Source organism: Chanodichthys erythropterus, chromosome 16 (genome assembly GCF_024489055.1).
Source record: "Chanodichthys erythropterus isolate Z2021 chromosome 16, ASM2448905v1, whole genome shotgun sequence".
Taxonomy (NCBI): domain Eukaryota; kingdom Metazoa; phylum Chordata; class Actinopteri; order Cypriniformes; family Xenocyprididae; genus Chanodichthys; species Chanodichthys erythropterus.
In genome coordinates this window covers 37,036,542-37,054,564 of record NC_090236.1, presented here as the reverse complement: position 1 = coordinate 37,054,564, position 18,023 = coordinate 37,036,542, and the positions used below count along the sequence as shown (strand labels likewise).

Here is an 18,023-nt window from a genome sequence, read left to right as displayed (position 1 = left end):
TGCACCGCACTTACAATCAGTATTATAGATGCGAAGTAGTTTAGTTGTAAATGTATTCTTAGAGTTAGATGTTAATTGTTTTTTTCTTGAAAGTGACAAGTGATTAAAAAAATTAAGAAATCGACAGCAGACCAAATAATCATAATTTGATAACAGACAAAATTATATGATACCATTCTCAGAAGAATTAGCAATAGCAATATCATGCATATTTATGCATTTTGGACAAGGATTTAATGAAGTTAAATTAAATAGCTTGTTAGTTTTAAAATTAGCCCTAAAAAACTAGGCAGATGGCCTTTAAATACATGTAAAATGGGCAAGTTTAACAGTTTTGTTCAGTATATTACCGGCTGAATTTAGCACAAGGTCAAAAACCTTTTTAAGTCACATCATACTCGCTTAAATTAGCATAAATTCCTTTAATTTTCACTTTAATGCCAGAAGTCGCAGACATGCAGTGAGATCCTTGAATTTTTGGAGACTGGTGACTGAAATGAAGATGATTATCAAGGAAAGTGTAACATTTTGATCTATTTTAAGTGTCTTTCTCCTTCTCCTTCCCCTATAATTAAAGCGGTCTCCACAGATCTCTCAGAATAGCTCGTAATAATGAGAGCAGTATATAGACCCTCATGATTATCTTGCAGTTAATGGGACAAATTACGTCTGTAATTGCATTGAGATAGGTGTGATGAAAATGTCATCTGTGCTTGATCGTTTTCAGATAACCACTGGCAACGCAATAATTGAATACATCTGTTATTATTCTGTACATTTTATATGAAGTATGACACATTTTACTGTTGGACAGACATTTATCTCCTCCTGTATTGCCCTGTACTTCTTTTGCTCTGTGTGTGTGTAATCATGTGTGCTTGAGTGCTCTATCCTACACTTGTGTCTTTTTTTCTCAGTGTGACTCAGAGCTTCAATAGAAAGAATTGTATGTCCTGACCTGAATTGTATGTACTTGGGGCAATGAGTAGATGGTTACATAAAGTAAAGAACATTATATAACATTTGTTTGCTTTTCTCTCTATCAAACATATTGAATTTCAACGTAAATGCATATTTCAACTTCAGTAATTGTAGGTTGCAGTATTTTTTATCCTTTGGTCTAAAATAGTTTAAGGATTAGTTCACTTTCAAATTAAAATTTCCTGATAATTTACTCACCCCCATGTCATCCAAGATGTCCATGTCTTTCTTTCTTCAGTCGAAAAGAAATTAAGGTTTTTGATGAAAACATTCCAGGATTTTTCTCCATATAGTGGACTTCAATGGAGCCCAAACGGTTGAAGGTCAAAATCAGTGTTCTACACGATCCCAGATGAGAAATAAGGGTCTTATTTCAAAGTTTAATTGCCATATTCAATATGCTAGTGCAAGTATGTAACAATTAGTTCAAACTTTGACCTGTGGAGGGCAGTAATACACTTAGCAGTGTCTACACTGCTGGAATTCTAATAGAGAAGAGGAAGAGACCTAGTTCAAGATGAGCATTTATGGTTAAAATGTATAAAATTTTAAAAAAAATTTAGAAAATGAGTGATGGTTTCTCTAGATAAGACCCTTATTTCTCATCTAGTATCGTTTAAAGCCCTTTGAAACTGCACTGAAACTGTAATTTTGACCTTTAACCGTTTGGGCTCCATTGAAGTCCACTATAAAGGAGAAAAATCCTGGAATGTTTTCTTCAAAAACCTTAATTTCTTTTCGAAGAAAGAAGGACATGAACATCTTGGATGACACGGGGGTGAGTAATTTATCAGGAAATTTTAATTTGAAAGTGAACTCATCCTTTAATGCAGGTGTAAAGTGAAATGAATGGTTAAAAACCATATTGTAAAAAAAAAAAAAAAAAAAAAAGGAGTAATTATTGGATGTTCCCACTTTCTTATGTCTCTAACCCAAAATAGAACAACAGTAATAGAACACTGTTGCTGTCTCCTGTAATGAAGTATTAAGAGTTAACTGATTTGATCATTTAAAGAATGGACGCTTAATTGTATTTGGTGCCTGCCGATATGTGAAGGACAGGATGTATATGTCCTCATACAATCTAAAATCTTGCGAGAGGAGATGATGATGCCTGATACTAGTCTGATACGGTCTTTAAAAACTATTAAAATATGTACTACTATTTCAACAGCAGAGGGCAGTCTTTCTCTCACGGAACTGGGCTACTTTTAAAGGTAGGGTAGGCAATTTTGGATAGGCTAGCAATGGAAATCTAGTATTGAAAGCACAAGATCGCGCCTCCTTCAAAACACACGAACATGCACAGTCAGTGGAGAGCCTGCAAAGCGTCACTAGAGATGGTGTTAAAGATCCTGTGAAGTGCCTTGGAACGTGCGACTTTATTCATTGTGTTGACATAATTTCCGGTTAAACAGGAAGACTAGAATCTAGAAGCTCCTCCCCTTAAAAAAAACAAAAAAACAATAGCATTTCGCCTAGATCACAGCTCGGCCAGAGCCGTCAAGCTCGTAAAACCTAATTTTCCTCATAATCTCAAACCGTTTCTGCTCCATATTGCTTTAAAATATAGCATTGTTTGTAGAAATCAAATGTGTAGAAATTTTGTGGACTGCCGACGCGCACATATGAAACATTTTGTGGAAACACATTAAAACCAGTAAAAGTGCACTAAAACGTTTCTTAAAAATATGTCTCTGGAAGGGAGCAGACCGTACTCGAAACACGGAAACGAACTTCATGTCAATGAACAGTTTACACTGCCTGAATTGTTCCCTATTCTCTATATAGTGCACTATGTGGTATTCACCATGTAGAAACTAGTAAATGTGTGAACAAATGACTGATTTCAGCCGCAGCAGCGTCTGTTTATAGTGTAGGAGGGGGCGGGACTTCAGATTCTAAAGAGCATTTCATTGGACAGAAGATTTGAAGAGAAGCTGAAGTCCGTGGTGATGTCATGAAAATTCGTGATCCATTTTAGCGGAAGTGAGAGACTGTAAGTTCTGAATGCTTATATCTTCTGAATGTGAATTTTATCATTTTATCACATTTTCATACTAAAAGCTAAAAAACTTTAAATTTTGATTTCAGGGGGACTTTAAATTACCCCATATCTCAAATCACATAACAATAACGATGAACGTAAACAACTTAGAGCTCTGACACTGAACCACCTGACTGCAGCTCATTGTTGATAGTGTTGCCGCAGAAACGCATAAGAACAGCTCTGTCATGAATTTCCATCTCTTAATTACAGTAATTACGTGAAAGCAGCATAAGCTCGTTGTTTTAGTTCAGGAGGAACTGTAAAAGGTGGCTGTTGTTTGTTTGTGGTGCTCGTTGACTGTTTGTCCTCAGCTCTGCATAGCTGATGATGTGTGATGTCTGCGCGAGCAGGGTGCACGGAGGTATGGAAATATATTGGTTCATACCAGAAAGCTCCCGAGACAGAGCATATACTTTTTTCTTTCTTTTCTTTTAAATATTTTAGACTACTTCTATTATTGATTTCGGTCAGGATGTGAAGAGAGTTTCAACCAGTATAACAAAAAGTATGAAAAATTGCCTTGAAGTTGTTGCCACGGGGTGACAATTTCAGCAATTAAACTTTCATTTTGAACTGAATACTGTAAACTGCTGTTTTATATAACCAAGTATATTTATAACCAAATTAATAGGTAAAAATACAACTCATTCTGCATTTTATTTCTAAACCTCTTTTATGCATTGCACAAATCCATAGAAAAAGAACCACACAAAACATTTTGTGGAAAACATTAAAACCGTAAAAAAGTTTCTTAAAAAAAATTACAAAAATAAATAATACAGAACATATCAAAATATATTATACATTTGATGCATAAAACACAGCATAAAAACTTTTTTATTATTATTATTTTTGGCTATTTTTATTTAGGGAGCAGAATCCAAACATACGACACCTGCACATGCCCCAGAGTTAGGATCGGCTCCAACACCTGCTCGTTTACAGTTTACACACTCAGAAAGTTAATAAAACCACAATCTTCAATGCCCTTTTACCTACATATGATCATTAGTGCCCTCTGCCAGCACTGGTTCAAGGTGTTTGGTTAATGTAAAGCCAAAAAAAAGAATGCTTCCCATATATAATGCTGAGGAACTGAAACAGGTTTTTTTGTGTTCAAAACCACACCAGAGAATTCTGAAAATCGACATTATAGGCTACAGGTCACATGTTGAGGATCAGTCCAGATTCTTAGATCAATACACTGGTCTGCTTTTTTCACACTAATTCTCTAGAATGTATTTATTCTAGACAAAACTGTACTGATATACCTTAAATATCAAAGTTTAGTTGTCTGTTCTGAGCCCACAACCCTAAATATAGAAATTCATTTTGAAATTTTCTATTGCATATACTGAATTGTGTATATGTGTGTGTATATATTTAAAGGTGCCATCGAATTGAAAATTGAATTTATCTTGGCATAGTTGAATAACAAGAGTTCAGTACATGGAAATGACATACAGTGAGTCTCAAACTCCATTGTTTCTTCCTTCTTATATAAATCTCATCTGTTAAAAGACCTCCGAAGAACAGGCGAATCTCAACATAACACTGACTGTTACATAACAGTCGGGATCATTAATATGTACGCCCCCAATATTTACATATGCCAGCTCATGTTCAAGGCATTAGACAAGGCAGTATTAACATCTGGAGCAGCACAGCTGAATCATCAGACTAGGTAAGCAAGCAAGAACAATAGCGAAAAATGGCAGATGGAGCGATAATAACTGACATGATCCATGATATCATGATATTTTTAGTGATATTTGTAAATTGTCTTTCTAAATGTTTCGTTAGCATGTTGCTAATGTACTGTTAAATGTGGTTAAAGTTACCATCGTTTCTTACTGTATTCACAGAGACAAGAGCCGTCACTATTTTCATTATTAAACACTTGCAGTCTGTATAATTCATAAACACAACTTCATTCTTTATAAATCTCTCCAACAGTGTGTAATGTTAGCTTTATCCACGGAGCACTATCAAACTCATTCAGAATCAAATGTAAACATCAAAATAAACACTGTACTTACGCGATTAGACATGCTGCATGACAAACATTTTGTAAAGTTCCATTTTGAGGGTTATATTAGCTGTGTGAACTTTGTTTATGCAATGTATTATAGAGTTATGAGCTTGGGGCGGGGAGCGCGCGATTTAAAGGGGCCGCAGCCTGAATCAGCGCATATTTAATGATGCCTCAAAATAGGCATTTAAAAAAATGAATAAAAAAAAATCTATGGGGTATTTTGAGCTGAAACTTCACAGACACATTCAGGGGACACCTTAGACTTATATTACATCTTGTAAAAAAACGTTCGATGGCACCTTTAAAACTTTCAGGTTACATTACAGTTGTCATTTTGATTCTTGTGTGTAGCACACAGAAAACAAAATGCATACATAATGCAGTATATGATTTACACAGAATCAAAAGCCTGAAACAGTACTACTTAAAGCTTAAACATGAATCTCGTCCACTTGTGGAAATCCAAATCTAGTGGTTTTTCTTCCTTGTCTCTTTAACTTCTCAATATACTGTATCATCTGTCCCTTTTTTGAGTTTGCTTGAACAACACATGAATGTTTCTAGGTATCTTATTCCCCTTGTACTTAAATTCTCCACTTTCTGTCTCTTTAACTCAGAAGTGTTCCTCTTATAATCTGTGTGTCTGTGCAAAGTCTATACTATAATTCTATACTTCCAGGTCTTTCCAGATCAACTTGATTATTCCTCTTCATTTTTGTCTTGTTTCCACTTTTTCCTTCCTTTTTCCTTTCAAATCTTTGAATTTGATTTAGCAACCATCCTGCTTTTGTTGTTTCCATATGTTAGCTCACCGTTAAAGGTGCAATGTGTAAATTTTACCGACATCTAGCGGTGAGGTTGCGAACTGCAACCAACAGAGCTCACCCCTCCCTTTCAGAGAAGCTATGGTGGCCGTCTGGCAGACACAAGACAAAGATCTTCGTCTGAGACAGCAGACAGTACAGTGAAGCAATGAGGTTTCTTTTCACTTCTAACAAAGAAGTCTTTGCTTCTAATAATCCAGACGACGACTACTACTACTTTGTGCATATTCAATGTAGTGACGATGCAAGCTGCCTCTAAAACCACGAACAATTTAGAATAACATAGTGACGAAACACGCTCTGTAGAGCAGTTTGTCCGTTTACTGTACGGTTACTGTAGAAACATGCCGGCACAAAATGGCGACTTAACATGTAAGGGGACCCGCGGTTTATGAGATAGAAATGGCTCTTTCTAAGGTAATAAAAACATAATGGTTCATTATGTAAGGTCTTTATACACCACTGAAAATATAGTTATGTTTATTATTTTGCATTTCTGTCAATAGATCTTCCTAAATTTTACACAGTGCACCTTTAAGGCTCATTTTTTTAATATAATTTTTATCACTGCTTTTTGCTCCTTGACTGCTCATTTTCTTTCTTTTTTCTGGTCTCTTTTTCAGCCTCTCCTGTCTTGCTTTTGTTCATTTGCTCATGTGTAGTTTTCTGGTCAAGTTTCTCCTCCAACTGATCAAGTTCTTTCTCAAGTAGAGCCAGATTAATAGGATCTGACTCACATCTTTCTTCATCCTCCTCCTCTTCTTCATATTCTTCCACTTCAATTCCATCCATGGTCTTCTGAAGCTGAGTCTTCACTTTGTTTAGTTCCAGTAGGCCGTTTTGAAGCTCTTTGCATACTTCTCGGATCTTGGAAGCAAATTTGGTCTTGGCACCTTTGCGGAGTTCATTAGAGTCTTTAGCGAGAAAAAAGACATCCAGGGCAAGAAAGAGAGTGGACATGACCCCTGTGGTGATACTGATGGCCTTGGCGGCTTTGGCCGCACCTCCGGCAACACCTAGTACTTTCACAGTGCTGATAAGCCTATCAGTGTTAATCATGAGCGCTTTACCTGCTCGCCCACCTTCCTTCATAACATACTTTATGTTGCGGCTAAGACTCGTGTTGACCACACTCTCAGAGTACTCCTTAAAATCCCATTCTTGCAGGGTGTTCATTCCTTCCTACATAGACAGCAGACAAAAACACAAGTGAGACAGATAGATAGACAGACAGATAATCTATCTAGATAGATAGTAGGGCTGGGTAAAAAATAATGATTTCGCAATTTTAATTGATTCTCATTTTTACGAACAGATATCGATTCTTAAATCCCAAGAATTGATTAGTCTAGTCTGTTTTCAGTTGATGAATGAGCAGAATATGTAGCGCCTCCCATCCAATAAATTGCAATAATCTTTGTGCTTTGTTACTTTTGATATGAAGCAAAGTCTCAGATTTCAAATGACGTCCATCTTATTATGAGATTCAAACATAAATACTGTTTTGGCGCTGTTTAATGTGGCGTGACAGATCGCTTTAGCGCCCCAGTTCAAGAGAAGCAGCAGCACGAGCACACGTGAACATCCTCTCCTCCGCTTTAAAACCAGTTACAGCGCAAAATAAACATGCATGAACATCTGAAGGTATGTTAAAAGATACAGTATAACTTACCGAAAGCAATATCATGTCTCGTGTAATATCTCAATCTACGGAAGAGGATTAGGGCCAAGCAATAATAAAAAAATAAAAACATCTAGAGATTAAAGTTGTTCAATTTCGAGAAAAAAGTCGAAATAAAATGTTGAGAATAAACTTGTTAAATTACGAGAAAAAAACTTGTTAAATTTCAAGAAAAAGTTCGAGATAAAATGTTGAGAATAAACTTGTTAAATTACGAGAAAAAAGTCTAAATAAAATGTTGAGAAAAAACTTGTTAAATTTCGAGAAAAAGGTCGAGATAAAATGTTGAGAATAAACTTGTTAAATTAGAGAAAAAAAATCGTTAAATTTCGAGAAAAAAGTTGATAAAATGTTGAGAATAAAGTAATTAAATTACGAGAAAAAAGTCGTTAAATTATGAGAACAAATTCGTTAAATTACGAGAAAAATGTCGTTAAATTTCGAGAAAAAAGTCGAGATAAAATGTTGAGAATAAACTCATTAAATTATGAGAAAAAAGTCGTTAAATTACGAGAACAAATTCGTTAAAATATGAGAAAAAAGTCGTTAAATTACCAGAACAAATTCGTTAAACTTCTCGTAATTTAACGACTTTTTTCTCATAATTTAATGTTTATTCTCAACATTTTATCTCGACTTTTTTCTCAAAATTTAACGTCATTTTTCTCTAAATTTAATGAGTTTTTTCTCGTAATTTAACGAGTTTATTCTCAATATTTTATTTAGACTTTTTTTCTCAAAATTTAACGAGTTTTTTCTTGAAATTTAACAACTTTAATCTCGAGATGGTTTTATTTTTTTATTATTGCTTGGCCCTAATCCTCTTCCGTATCAATCAGTGTTTCAACCTCGGAAAGACGTCAATAAAACAGCTTGTAAACAATGTAACGTCACATTTACCTCCAGAAAACCATATTCAGTGACCATAAACTCATTAGTCAGCTAGAAAAGTGCTCTAGAAAGCAACATTCTGATAAATATAGCTATGCACCGATACATATTCATTATAATTTTTTAATGTTTTTCAATATTTAATGCATGTTTGAATAAATCAGTCATGACAGCCGTGATTTAAATGTTTATATTTAAAAAAAACGAATTCGAGTAGAAATATGATTATGTAATTCTAAACTTTATTTATAATAAAAACAGTGTAATTTAAGTGTTTGCATATAAATAAGTTAATTTAACCTTTAATATTATTATAGTAGTATCAACTGACTCCCACATGTAGTTTACAGCATTAGTTGAGAGATATTTTTTTTTTCATGTACTGAAACTGAAATACTATATCCAAAATAATCGAATCGAATAGTAATCGAATCGTGAAAATTGTGTCAATACCCAGCCCTAATAGATAGAACGATAAACATACTTGCATGAATTCCAGACAATCTCTGATGTCATTGATCTCATTCTGGTAGCCCTGGATCATCTTTTCCACCTTCTTGCGGTCCATCTTGGATTGAACCGCATCCGTGATGTTAGCTGTGGCTGAGGTGATGCTTCCAGCTGTTGCCACACTGATACCCACCGCAGTAACGATAGTGGAGGTGCCAAAGGTGAAGGGTGCCAGGATGAGGCCGGTAATTGTGGCTATGCTCCCGGCCACACTAGCCACACCCCCTCCGACAGCTGCGCTCACGGCCTTCTTATGGAAGCTGTCAGCAGTGTCCGCTAGTGCAAGCAACTCTACAATGCGACGTTGCAGAGAGGCTCCACGCTGGTTGAATAGACTGACAAAGAGACGGGCTGCCATGAACACACGGTCTGCAGCAGCCTCGACAATCCTAAGAGACAAACGTCGACAGATAAGTTGTCATAGGAGGCGATTAGACAACTTTTCATTTTTTTTTAAATCCAAATTTACTCACAACTCCTCCTTATTCTCATGAAAATTTGCTGTTTCATTCCATACACTCCAACCTGTCAAACATCAGTAAGTCATATGAAATTAGTGAGGACAAGTAGGTCATCATTATTTTATATTTTTAGCTACAAACACACATACAGATGGCTGTTATAGGCCAATGCATCATGTCTTATACTGTTTTTTTCAGTATTCTTCCATTAAGACATGTTTTTAAAGTCAAATTTATACAATGTGTCTGTAGTATTACATTATGCTCTGTGCAGCTGAACATGTCTTATGCCCCATAAAGGGTTAGTTCACCCAAAAATGCCATTAATTACTCACCTTCATGTCATTCCACACCTGTAAGACTTTTGTTCATCTTCAGAACACAAATTAAGATATTTTAAATGAAATCTGAGCAATTTCTGTCCTTCCATTGACAGCTACGCAACTACCACTTTGACGCTTCAAAAAGTTCATAAAAAGATTAGTATAATTAATATGAATTGAGTGGTTTAGTCCAAATTTTCTGAAGAGACATGATCGATTTATATGATGAACAGATTTAATTTAGGCTTTTATTCACATATAAACATTCATCAATGCACACATTAGTTATGATAAACAGAAGCTCAAGCATGTTTGCCTGACGTGCGAGAACCAGTGAGGTTAATTCTCGTGTTACGTAGCACGTTTGAGCTTCTGCAAGAAGAAGGGACAGAAATCTCTCAGATTTCATTAAAAATATCATCATCTGTGTTCATTTGTCGAAAGTCTTACGGGTTTGGAACATCATGAGGGCAGAATTTTAATTTTTGGGTGAACTATCCCTTTAGGAAACGGCCCAGGTGATGAAAACTATCCTTCTTTAACCCCCTTAAAAGCTTTTGCCAATCATTATTACATATTCGGGTCTTTAGCGACCCTGATCTAACACGCATGGCTCTCTAACTGTCATAATAGTCTAAAACTCTCTTTATATTTTAATAACAGTTACAAAAGAATATAATAAGGCATATTGCATTACCTGGAGGGGTTCAATTTGAGCAGATGCTTTTTACCATCATCAGCTCATTTCCCCAGTTCATTCAGCATCTGGCTCATATTCACAATCTTAACTCAAAACTTCAAACTCAAACTCAAATATTTTGATTGCTGACAGTTTCTTCACCAGATCCACCATCAAGAGACAGTGACACTAATATTTGATTGCCTACAGTTCTTGCTCTGCAGTAAATCGCTGAGCTTTTTCAAGTTTTGCTGATGACACTTGTGTATTCTTTTGTTTTTTTGCCTGCAGTAATTATGAGTGAAACGTCACGTCATCATTGAGTATCAGACATTGCCACCTTGAGGAATAAAGGTGAATTGCACTTTTTGAGTCAGAGATTGTTGCACAGAAAAACAAATACTTGCAATATCGCATACTTGGGGTCAATAGAGACCCAATACACTAAACACAAAATTAATTAGAAATTAATTAAAAAGCGATAATTTTTCTTGTTATATTGTTTATAATAAAAAGATTGAGGAATACTAAGACGGTTGATGTCCAACTTTTAAAAAAAGAATAACGGTAGTGAATGACAACCCAGGTCAATATAGACCCAGGGCATGCATCTAAGGGTTAAAACAGAATAGCAGACTATTCTTCTAGTCCAGTCACAATGAGTCAGATAGGAGAATATGTAGTTTTTCACATCCATAATGTGTTTCAATAATTTGACCCAGCTCACCCTCGACAGTTTCCCACCAGTCCATCAGTCCATCATCCTATTAAGAGAGATCAAGAGATAAAAAAGAAGGTTAAAACAGACCTCATAACAAGCCAAATATATATATATATATATATGTATATATATATATATATATATATATATATATATATATATAAAAAATATACCTCATCTGTCTTTAAAGAATTGAAATCTGTAGGGTAGGCAGCCATTTCCACTGGCAGTATTTCAAAATCCTGTAATATTCAGAGAATAAGATATTATAGGTATTATGTGAATGCATTATGTGATACTGATGCACAATAGAAGCAGCATAAAAATATGTGAAATAAGAATTAAAATCATTTGCAATATGTGTATAATATTATACACTCATTGCAATTATAACTCACTTCCGTTGTCTGAAGATGCTGCATTTCCAGTGGCTCCTCAAAGATATCTTCTTTATCAGAACACTATAGAAAGATTTATTTAGTATATTCTTTTGATGTAAAATATTACATATATATGTTTTTTAAGTGCTACATTACCTGCGTACTGAGTGAAAATGTGGGCATTTTAGGTAGAGTTCTCTTCACTCTAAATGACACAAACTGAAAGGATGTGAATAGCAAAGAAGATTAAGCAGAATATTTGAACTGACACCTTAAATCATATCAAGTGAAAACAAAAAGCCCAAATTCACTACGGCTTGAGGCATTATGATGAAAATGATCAGCAGTTATATGTGTAGTTTCTTGTACAATATTCCTGCCTGTAACAAGTGATCCTCTGCATTAAAAAGATAAAAACACAGAGAGAGGCTCACCTTGGTATTACTGTTAGAGTGTTTCATATCATCATTTGCTGTGCATTTTCTGGACACTGCAATAGATTTCTAAGACATAAAGTAAACAGTTCAGCATGTGTCGCACGACTTCATCAATTTCAGATCGTTACCGATTTGGTAAAGTACCTTTTCAGTGCCAGAGTCCAGGAAGCTGTAATCCCAGTCAATACATTTACTGTGCTCACTTAGCGGATCCTACATATGAAATTATAAAAATAATTTTAATTTGATTAAAAATGGTATAAAAGTACATGCTAATTGTAAAGACTGTCAACAATATATAAATACAGCAATAAAAGGGGGAGGCTGCGTTACCGTCTCAGCAGTGAAACGTAACGCCGGTTTTGGGGAACTGCGGAAAGTGCCACTAAGCTTCCCTGAGTTATCCTGCACAAAAGAGACAGTAATTGTGAATTGCAGATTACAATAATATATGAATATAATATAAACATATTTTATTGTATATAATATAAAGGGCAGTAATAAGAACCTTTAAGTTGTTGTAAGAGAGATATAAGAGATCGTCATTACTGGCCAGCAGTTTAATGTGTAATGGTGGACTGTCCTGCAAGAAGAAAGCTTGTAACTACTGTGTATTATTATCTGGAAGATTGGGGTACCATTGCAAAAAAACTGCACAATATAAAGAGAGTAGACATATTCTAAGTATTTGTTGTTGTAGCAATGCACAGTACCTCTTCAGACGTGTCCTCAGTTCCTCTAGGAAATGTTTGGAGAAAATTAAACAGGGAATTTCCCTCCTAAAGAAATGAATCTGAGAATTAGATTAGACATTTTTTGTGACTTTGAATTTATGATATATGGCCAATGTGATTGGTCCCACAGTGATATTGCGGCTTACAAGACTCTCACTGGCTGAAAAATCCTAATTTCGAATTTAATAATAAATAACTGCATGAACAAGATTGCCGTTTTGCCACACCTTGGTGTTGTTTTCTGTTTGGTTGTGATTGCCGGCTGAGAGTTCTCCATGTTGTAATGATAGTTCTGTCTGTTAAGAAAGAAAGAGGAAGGTTCTGTTCAGTATGTGTGAGCTAAACCAAACTTGCAGCAAGCATTATTCTGTGTAATGTGTAACATCAAAGCATGATTTTTACAGACTGAACAGCAAAAAAAAAAAAATATATATATATTTTTACCAAAACTATTTAAATAAATTTGATTTTGTGGACACAGGGTGGATCACCTGAGCTTTTGTGGTGCCCTATTTAATCCAAACCTATTGTGTCATTACAAAAGGGGTGATTCATATTGGATATTTGGATACTCAGTTTAAAATGTCAAGTGATGTTAAGTGTACTGTGATTACAACAGACCTTACTGCTGTGTTGGTTGGACAGACTGTCAGTGGTGGCAGCGAAGCCATCCTGGGGCAAACAGAAAGCTTGCATTATCTTTCATATCAGATCAGAATCAATAGCTCAAAATGTATATGCAACTCTACAGGAAATCTCTTTTGATCATGTGATTCCTCTCCTGAGCATTTGGATGATGTGTGAGCAAATTGACTGAGGAAGTCTCTTGCCTCCCCTAGTGGTAAAAGAGGGTACACTTTCATGGCCTAACCCTAACTGTGTGATGTAATGTAAAAAAAATATTTGTATCTGCAAAGCATAGTAAGACACAATGGTTGCAAAAGTATTTGGACACCTGAACCAAAATTAAAAATACATAAATTAGAAAATGGATGATACATTTGATACCTCAATGCTGTTCAATCTCATTGTCAGGGCGCTTACTTAAATTACACTATGAATTTATTATTTCAACTAGTATCTTTACATCTGCAGACTGTATAAAACAGCTTCAGCTGTCTGTCATTAATAAACATATTGGCTTAAATGGGTTATTTTAATGTTCTACCTCTTGTGCAGAGACTCGTCAACTTTTTAGAAGTTCTTTGAAACAACTGGCTGAAAACGGCAGCTTTTCCCCGACACTTGAAGAAAATGTACATTTTACTATCATCAAAGTCACTTTAAAGGGATAGTTCACCCAAAAATGAAAATTTGATGTCTGCTTACCCCCAGTGCATCCAAGATGTAGGTGACTTTTTTTTCTTCAGTCGAACGCAAATTATGATTTTTAACTGCAACCGCTGCCGTCTGTCAGTCAAATAATAGCAGTAGATGGGAACTTCAACTATAACAGTAAATAAAACTTGCTTAGACAAATCCAAATGAAACCCTGCGGCTCGTGACGACACATTAATGTCCTAAGACACGAAACGATCGGTTTGTGCGAGAAACCGAACATTATTTATATAATTTTTACCTCTAATACACCACTATGTCCAACTTCGTTCAGCTTCCTGTTAGTGAGGTCAAAAACGCGTTCTGGTGACGGAAGTGATGTCTCGCCCATATACTTCAATGAGCGCGAGACATCACTTCCGTTGTCAGAGCACGATCAGACCTCACTAACCGGAAGCTGTACGGAGTTGGACATAGTGGTGTATTAGAGGTAAAAAATTATATAAATACTGTTCGGTTTCTCGCACAAACCGATCGTTTCGTGTCTTAGGACATTAATGTGTCGTCACGAGCCGCAGGGTTTGATTTGGATTTGTCTATGGAAGTTTTTTCGACTCTTATTGTTCAAGTTCCCAATCACTGCTATTATTTGACTGACAGACGGCAGCGGTTGCAGTTAAAAATCATAATTTGCGTTCGACTGAAGAAAAAAAGTCATCTACATCTTGGATGCCCTGGGGGTAAGCAGATAAACATCAAATTTTCATTTTTGGGTGAACTATCCCTCTAAGACAAGTCTTTTCACTCGGCGGCCATCTTTAAAACGCCTCTCGGGCATCCTGGGCATCATGCAATCTCTATGAATGGGGAAACATCAAATTCTCCAAAACTGTTCGCCAACCTTACGATTAAATTTCATATTTGAAATCACCAATGAAATCTTACAACAACCGGCGCATAAATGTAGTTTCTAAACGCTCGAATCATGACAAAAAAAAACTATTTTTCAGGCTGGATCAAGCTAATGCGCATGCGCAGACCTAAATGCGTGTCTCTTCGGAGGCGCTCGTCTGAATGTTTCTATAGAAACCGGTGATTCTAACGGCCGCTGAAGTGACGCGATGACTTTACCAGTCAGCGATTGGCTCTTATTTAGAAGGCGGGACTTGTTCCACCATATTGCGCGTTACACTTTCTCCCATTCAAAACAATACGAGTGACACGTCTTGTGTTATTCTATAGTCTTTGCTATCATTTTTAGTGTAAAAAAACAGAAAGCAAAAAATAGTCAACTAGCCATTGCAAATGAAAGCACAGAGTCAGGCTACATCAAAACAATTACCCTAGCATGAATGCTTCCAGTTCCTACACCCTTAAACGTGTACTGTCTCGCCTCAGATGAGTGCTCAGCAGCGTCTGATTGGCTGGACATTGAATCTGCTTTCTCCTTTAGCACAAGCAGAGACAAAAACACACAAATTTTGAGATCAGTTATATATGGGGCTGCTAAAATGTATTTGAGTATTTAACTGTTTGACACCTTGCTCACCTGAATAATTTTCCTCTGAATCATGTCACTGTGTCAACTTCACCTATAGGAATATTCACTATTACTTACAAATCAGTTTATGTGTTACTATTTAGAATAACTCTAAAATATTGAGCAATAGTTTTTTAAACATACAGTTTGTCATTGCCTAGGTGGTTATTCTCTGGGATGGACTCTTATATTCTTGTGTCCATGGACATTATTCTGTCAGACCAGGCCCTATTTAAATAGATTTTTGAATTAATATTTCTTTATTCATGTTTCTTTTTATAAACTTCATGTTCTTAACTGATTGTAAATTGTACTTTTTCTGTCTTTCTCTCTTTTTTAGACTCTGAAATATCATTGTGTATTAAATGTACTATACATTTAATTGTGACATGAAAAGGGCGAGGCAAGTTTACTTGTATGGTAGCACACGTACGTCTGCAAGATTACTTCATCTGAAAAGCATCTGCTGTTTAGAAAACATCTGATAGACGTCTTTAAAGGGTTAGTTCACCCAAAAATGAAAATTCTGTCACTAATTGTCATTCTACACCTCTAAGACCCTTGTTCATCTTCTGAGCACAAATTGAGATATTTTTGATGAAATCCGATGGCTCAGTGAGGCCTGTATTGAGAGCAAAGCCAAAAATCATACTTAAATCATTTCATGTGAGTTCAGTGGTTCTACCTTAATATTATAAAGTGACAAGAATATTTTTTGTGTGCCAAAAAAAACAAAATAACTATTTTTCAATAATATCTTGTGATTGCCGATTTCAAAACAGTTTCATGAAGCTTTACGAATCTTTTGTTTCAAATTAGTGATTCGGATCTTCTATCAAACGGCTAAACTGCTGAAATCACGTGACTTTGGCGCTTTTAAATCGGCCATCACGAGATATGGTTGAAAAGTCTTTTTTTGTTGGCGCACGAAAAGTATTCTCGTCACTTTATAATATTAAGGTAGAACCACTGAACTCATTTAAATATGTTTTTAGTACATTTATGGATCTTGAGAGAGGAAGTACCATTGCTGGCTATGCAGGCCTCACTGAGCCATCGGATTTCATCAAAAATATCTTAATTTGTGTTCTGAAGATTAACGAAGGTCTTAGGAGTGTGGAACGACATAAGGGTGAGTAATTAATGACATTATTTTCATTTTTCGGTGTTCTAACCCTTTAAGATGTCAGTTTTACATACATTCTAAATCATAAACATCTTAAAGACATTTTCTAAATGTCTATTTGACATCTGACAGGAAACGTCCTATAGAGGTATCGCAGATGAGCAAACACTTAAAAATATCTTTAAAAAATCTTCCAGATGTAAATATGCACATCAAATAGACATCTCCGAGATGTACGTGTGCTATCAGGCAATCCGGACGAATGAGACACACAGAGACTCACACCCTTGAATAATTTAGTGTCTCCAATTTGGTGAAAATCGAATAAATGTATTATTTTAAATGGCCAAAGCCAACCTGATGGCAGTCTTACTGCTACCTCTTAAGTGAGCACACTGTATGAAAACCTTTTCACACTGATCTTGACAGATTCAAAATTATGTATAGAGAAATACAAATATAAATATTTACAATTTTAGATTTTATTTTATTTACACCATTATAAATTAATTTTAAAATAGCCAAATCTTTAAATAAATGATTTTAGCAATGTCACCCTGAAACTGCAAAGAGTTATTTTTACTAATTTTCAGTGATTTGACCTCATTTTAGCGTAGGGGAGGTCCGAGCTTCTGCTTCAGGTTTCCCTCTGGAATCAACCACTGCACTTCTCCATTTCTAACTTAAGGGGTGAAAAAAAAACAAGTTTGCACAATGTATGCGTGTATCATAGGACCTAAAATGACTGATATTATAAAGCGTTTCACACGCACCATTGCACAGGAGTGTACTGTAAAAAAGTCCTGAACAAACACTGACATCATCATTCAGGAACACAAACAACAAACGCGTCAACGCCTCGCGCTCACGACGCTTCATACATGTTATTTGTTAGGAAGCACTTTGGTTTGCTCGTTTTATACATTTTTTATTTTCAAAAACAATGTAGTATTCTTGTTCGAAACTGACATCCCGTTGTTATTGTGGATTTTTCTAGTCTGACACAAGCGTCTGATCATGACGAGCCGAACTCAGGAAGCCACTAGACTTCACCGAAACTTGCTCTAGTTTGTTTAATAAACATACAGAATTGACGATATTTCACCGTACTGTTTTGCCTACCTTGTGCTCCATGTGTACAGCTAGACAAAAATGATCTGTCAAAACTTTGTCAGGCCCCGCCCGGTTAATCTGTGTTGAGTAATAACAGAATCACAGCGAGACGGTTTAACATGGTGTCAGCATGACGTTATATTTAAGTAGTAATGTCTTTTTACATTCACTAAACAATAACAAACACATGGGTGTTTCTTCAGACCAGGTTTATTATAACAAATTTTAACTTTTTTGTTATATAAAGGTCACATTAAAA

The 18,023-nt window shown here is 35.6% G+C and overlaps 1 protein-coding gene across 4 annotated transcripts; it reads right to left on the bottom strand.

Annotated features, from left to right (window-relative positions):
- Window positions 1–3,670: 3,670 nt before the first annotated feature.
- On the bottom strand, window positions 3,671–17,975 carry apold1a (apolipoprotein L domain containing 1a). Of its 4 annotated transcripts, none has more exons than XM_067363092.1 (19): window positions 17,425–17,975; window positions 17,254–17,333; window positions 15,670–15,753; window positions 15,535–15,577; window positions 15,328–15,432; window positions 13,329–13,379; window positions 12,935–13,003; window positions 12,687–12,752; window positions 12,482–12,556; window positions 12,307–12,378; window positions 12,118–12,186; window positions 11,971–12,039; window positions 11,693–11,755; window positions 11,555–11,617; window positions 11,330–11,398; window positions 11,163–11,199; window positions 9,446–9,497; window positions 8,947–9,361; window positions 3,671–7,072 (listed from the first exon to the last, which is right to left on the bottom strand). In XM_067363092.1, exons 4-19 carry the CDS (start codon window positions 15,556–15,558, stop codon window positions 6,455–6,457), a joined length of 1,917 nt encoding a protein of 638 aa, XP_067219193.1. In that variant the 5' UTR covers window positions 15,559–15,577; window positions 15,670–15,753; window positions 17,254–17,333; window positions 17,425–17,975; the 3' UTR covers window positions 3,671–6,454. The 4 variants fall into 4 exon arrangements, with proteins under 4 accessions (XP_067219193.1, XP_067219194.1, XP_067219195.1 ...); XM_067363093.1 differs by having other exon boundaries at window positions 17,774–17,975; XM_067363094.1 differs by lacking the exon at window positions 15,670–15,753.
- Window positions 17,976–18,023: the final 48 nt, after the last annotated feature.

Excerpts from the sequence above, each read along its gene's own strand:
- apold1a (XM_067363092.1), bottom strand. The coding sequence starts at position 15,558 with ATGATTCAGAGGAAAATTATTCAG. Across the intron at positions 13,004-13,328 it reads CCAACCAACACAGCAGTAAG|ACAGAACTATCATTACAACA; the intron begins GTCTGTTGTAAT and ends CTTTCTTAACAG. Across the intron at positions 9,362-9,445 it reads CATGAGAATAAGGAGGAGTT|GATTGTCGAGGCTGCTGCAG; the intron begins GTGAGTAAATTT and ends TTTGTCTCTTAG.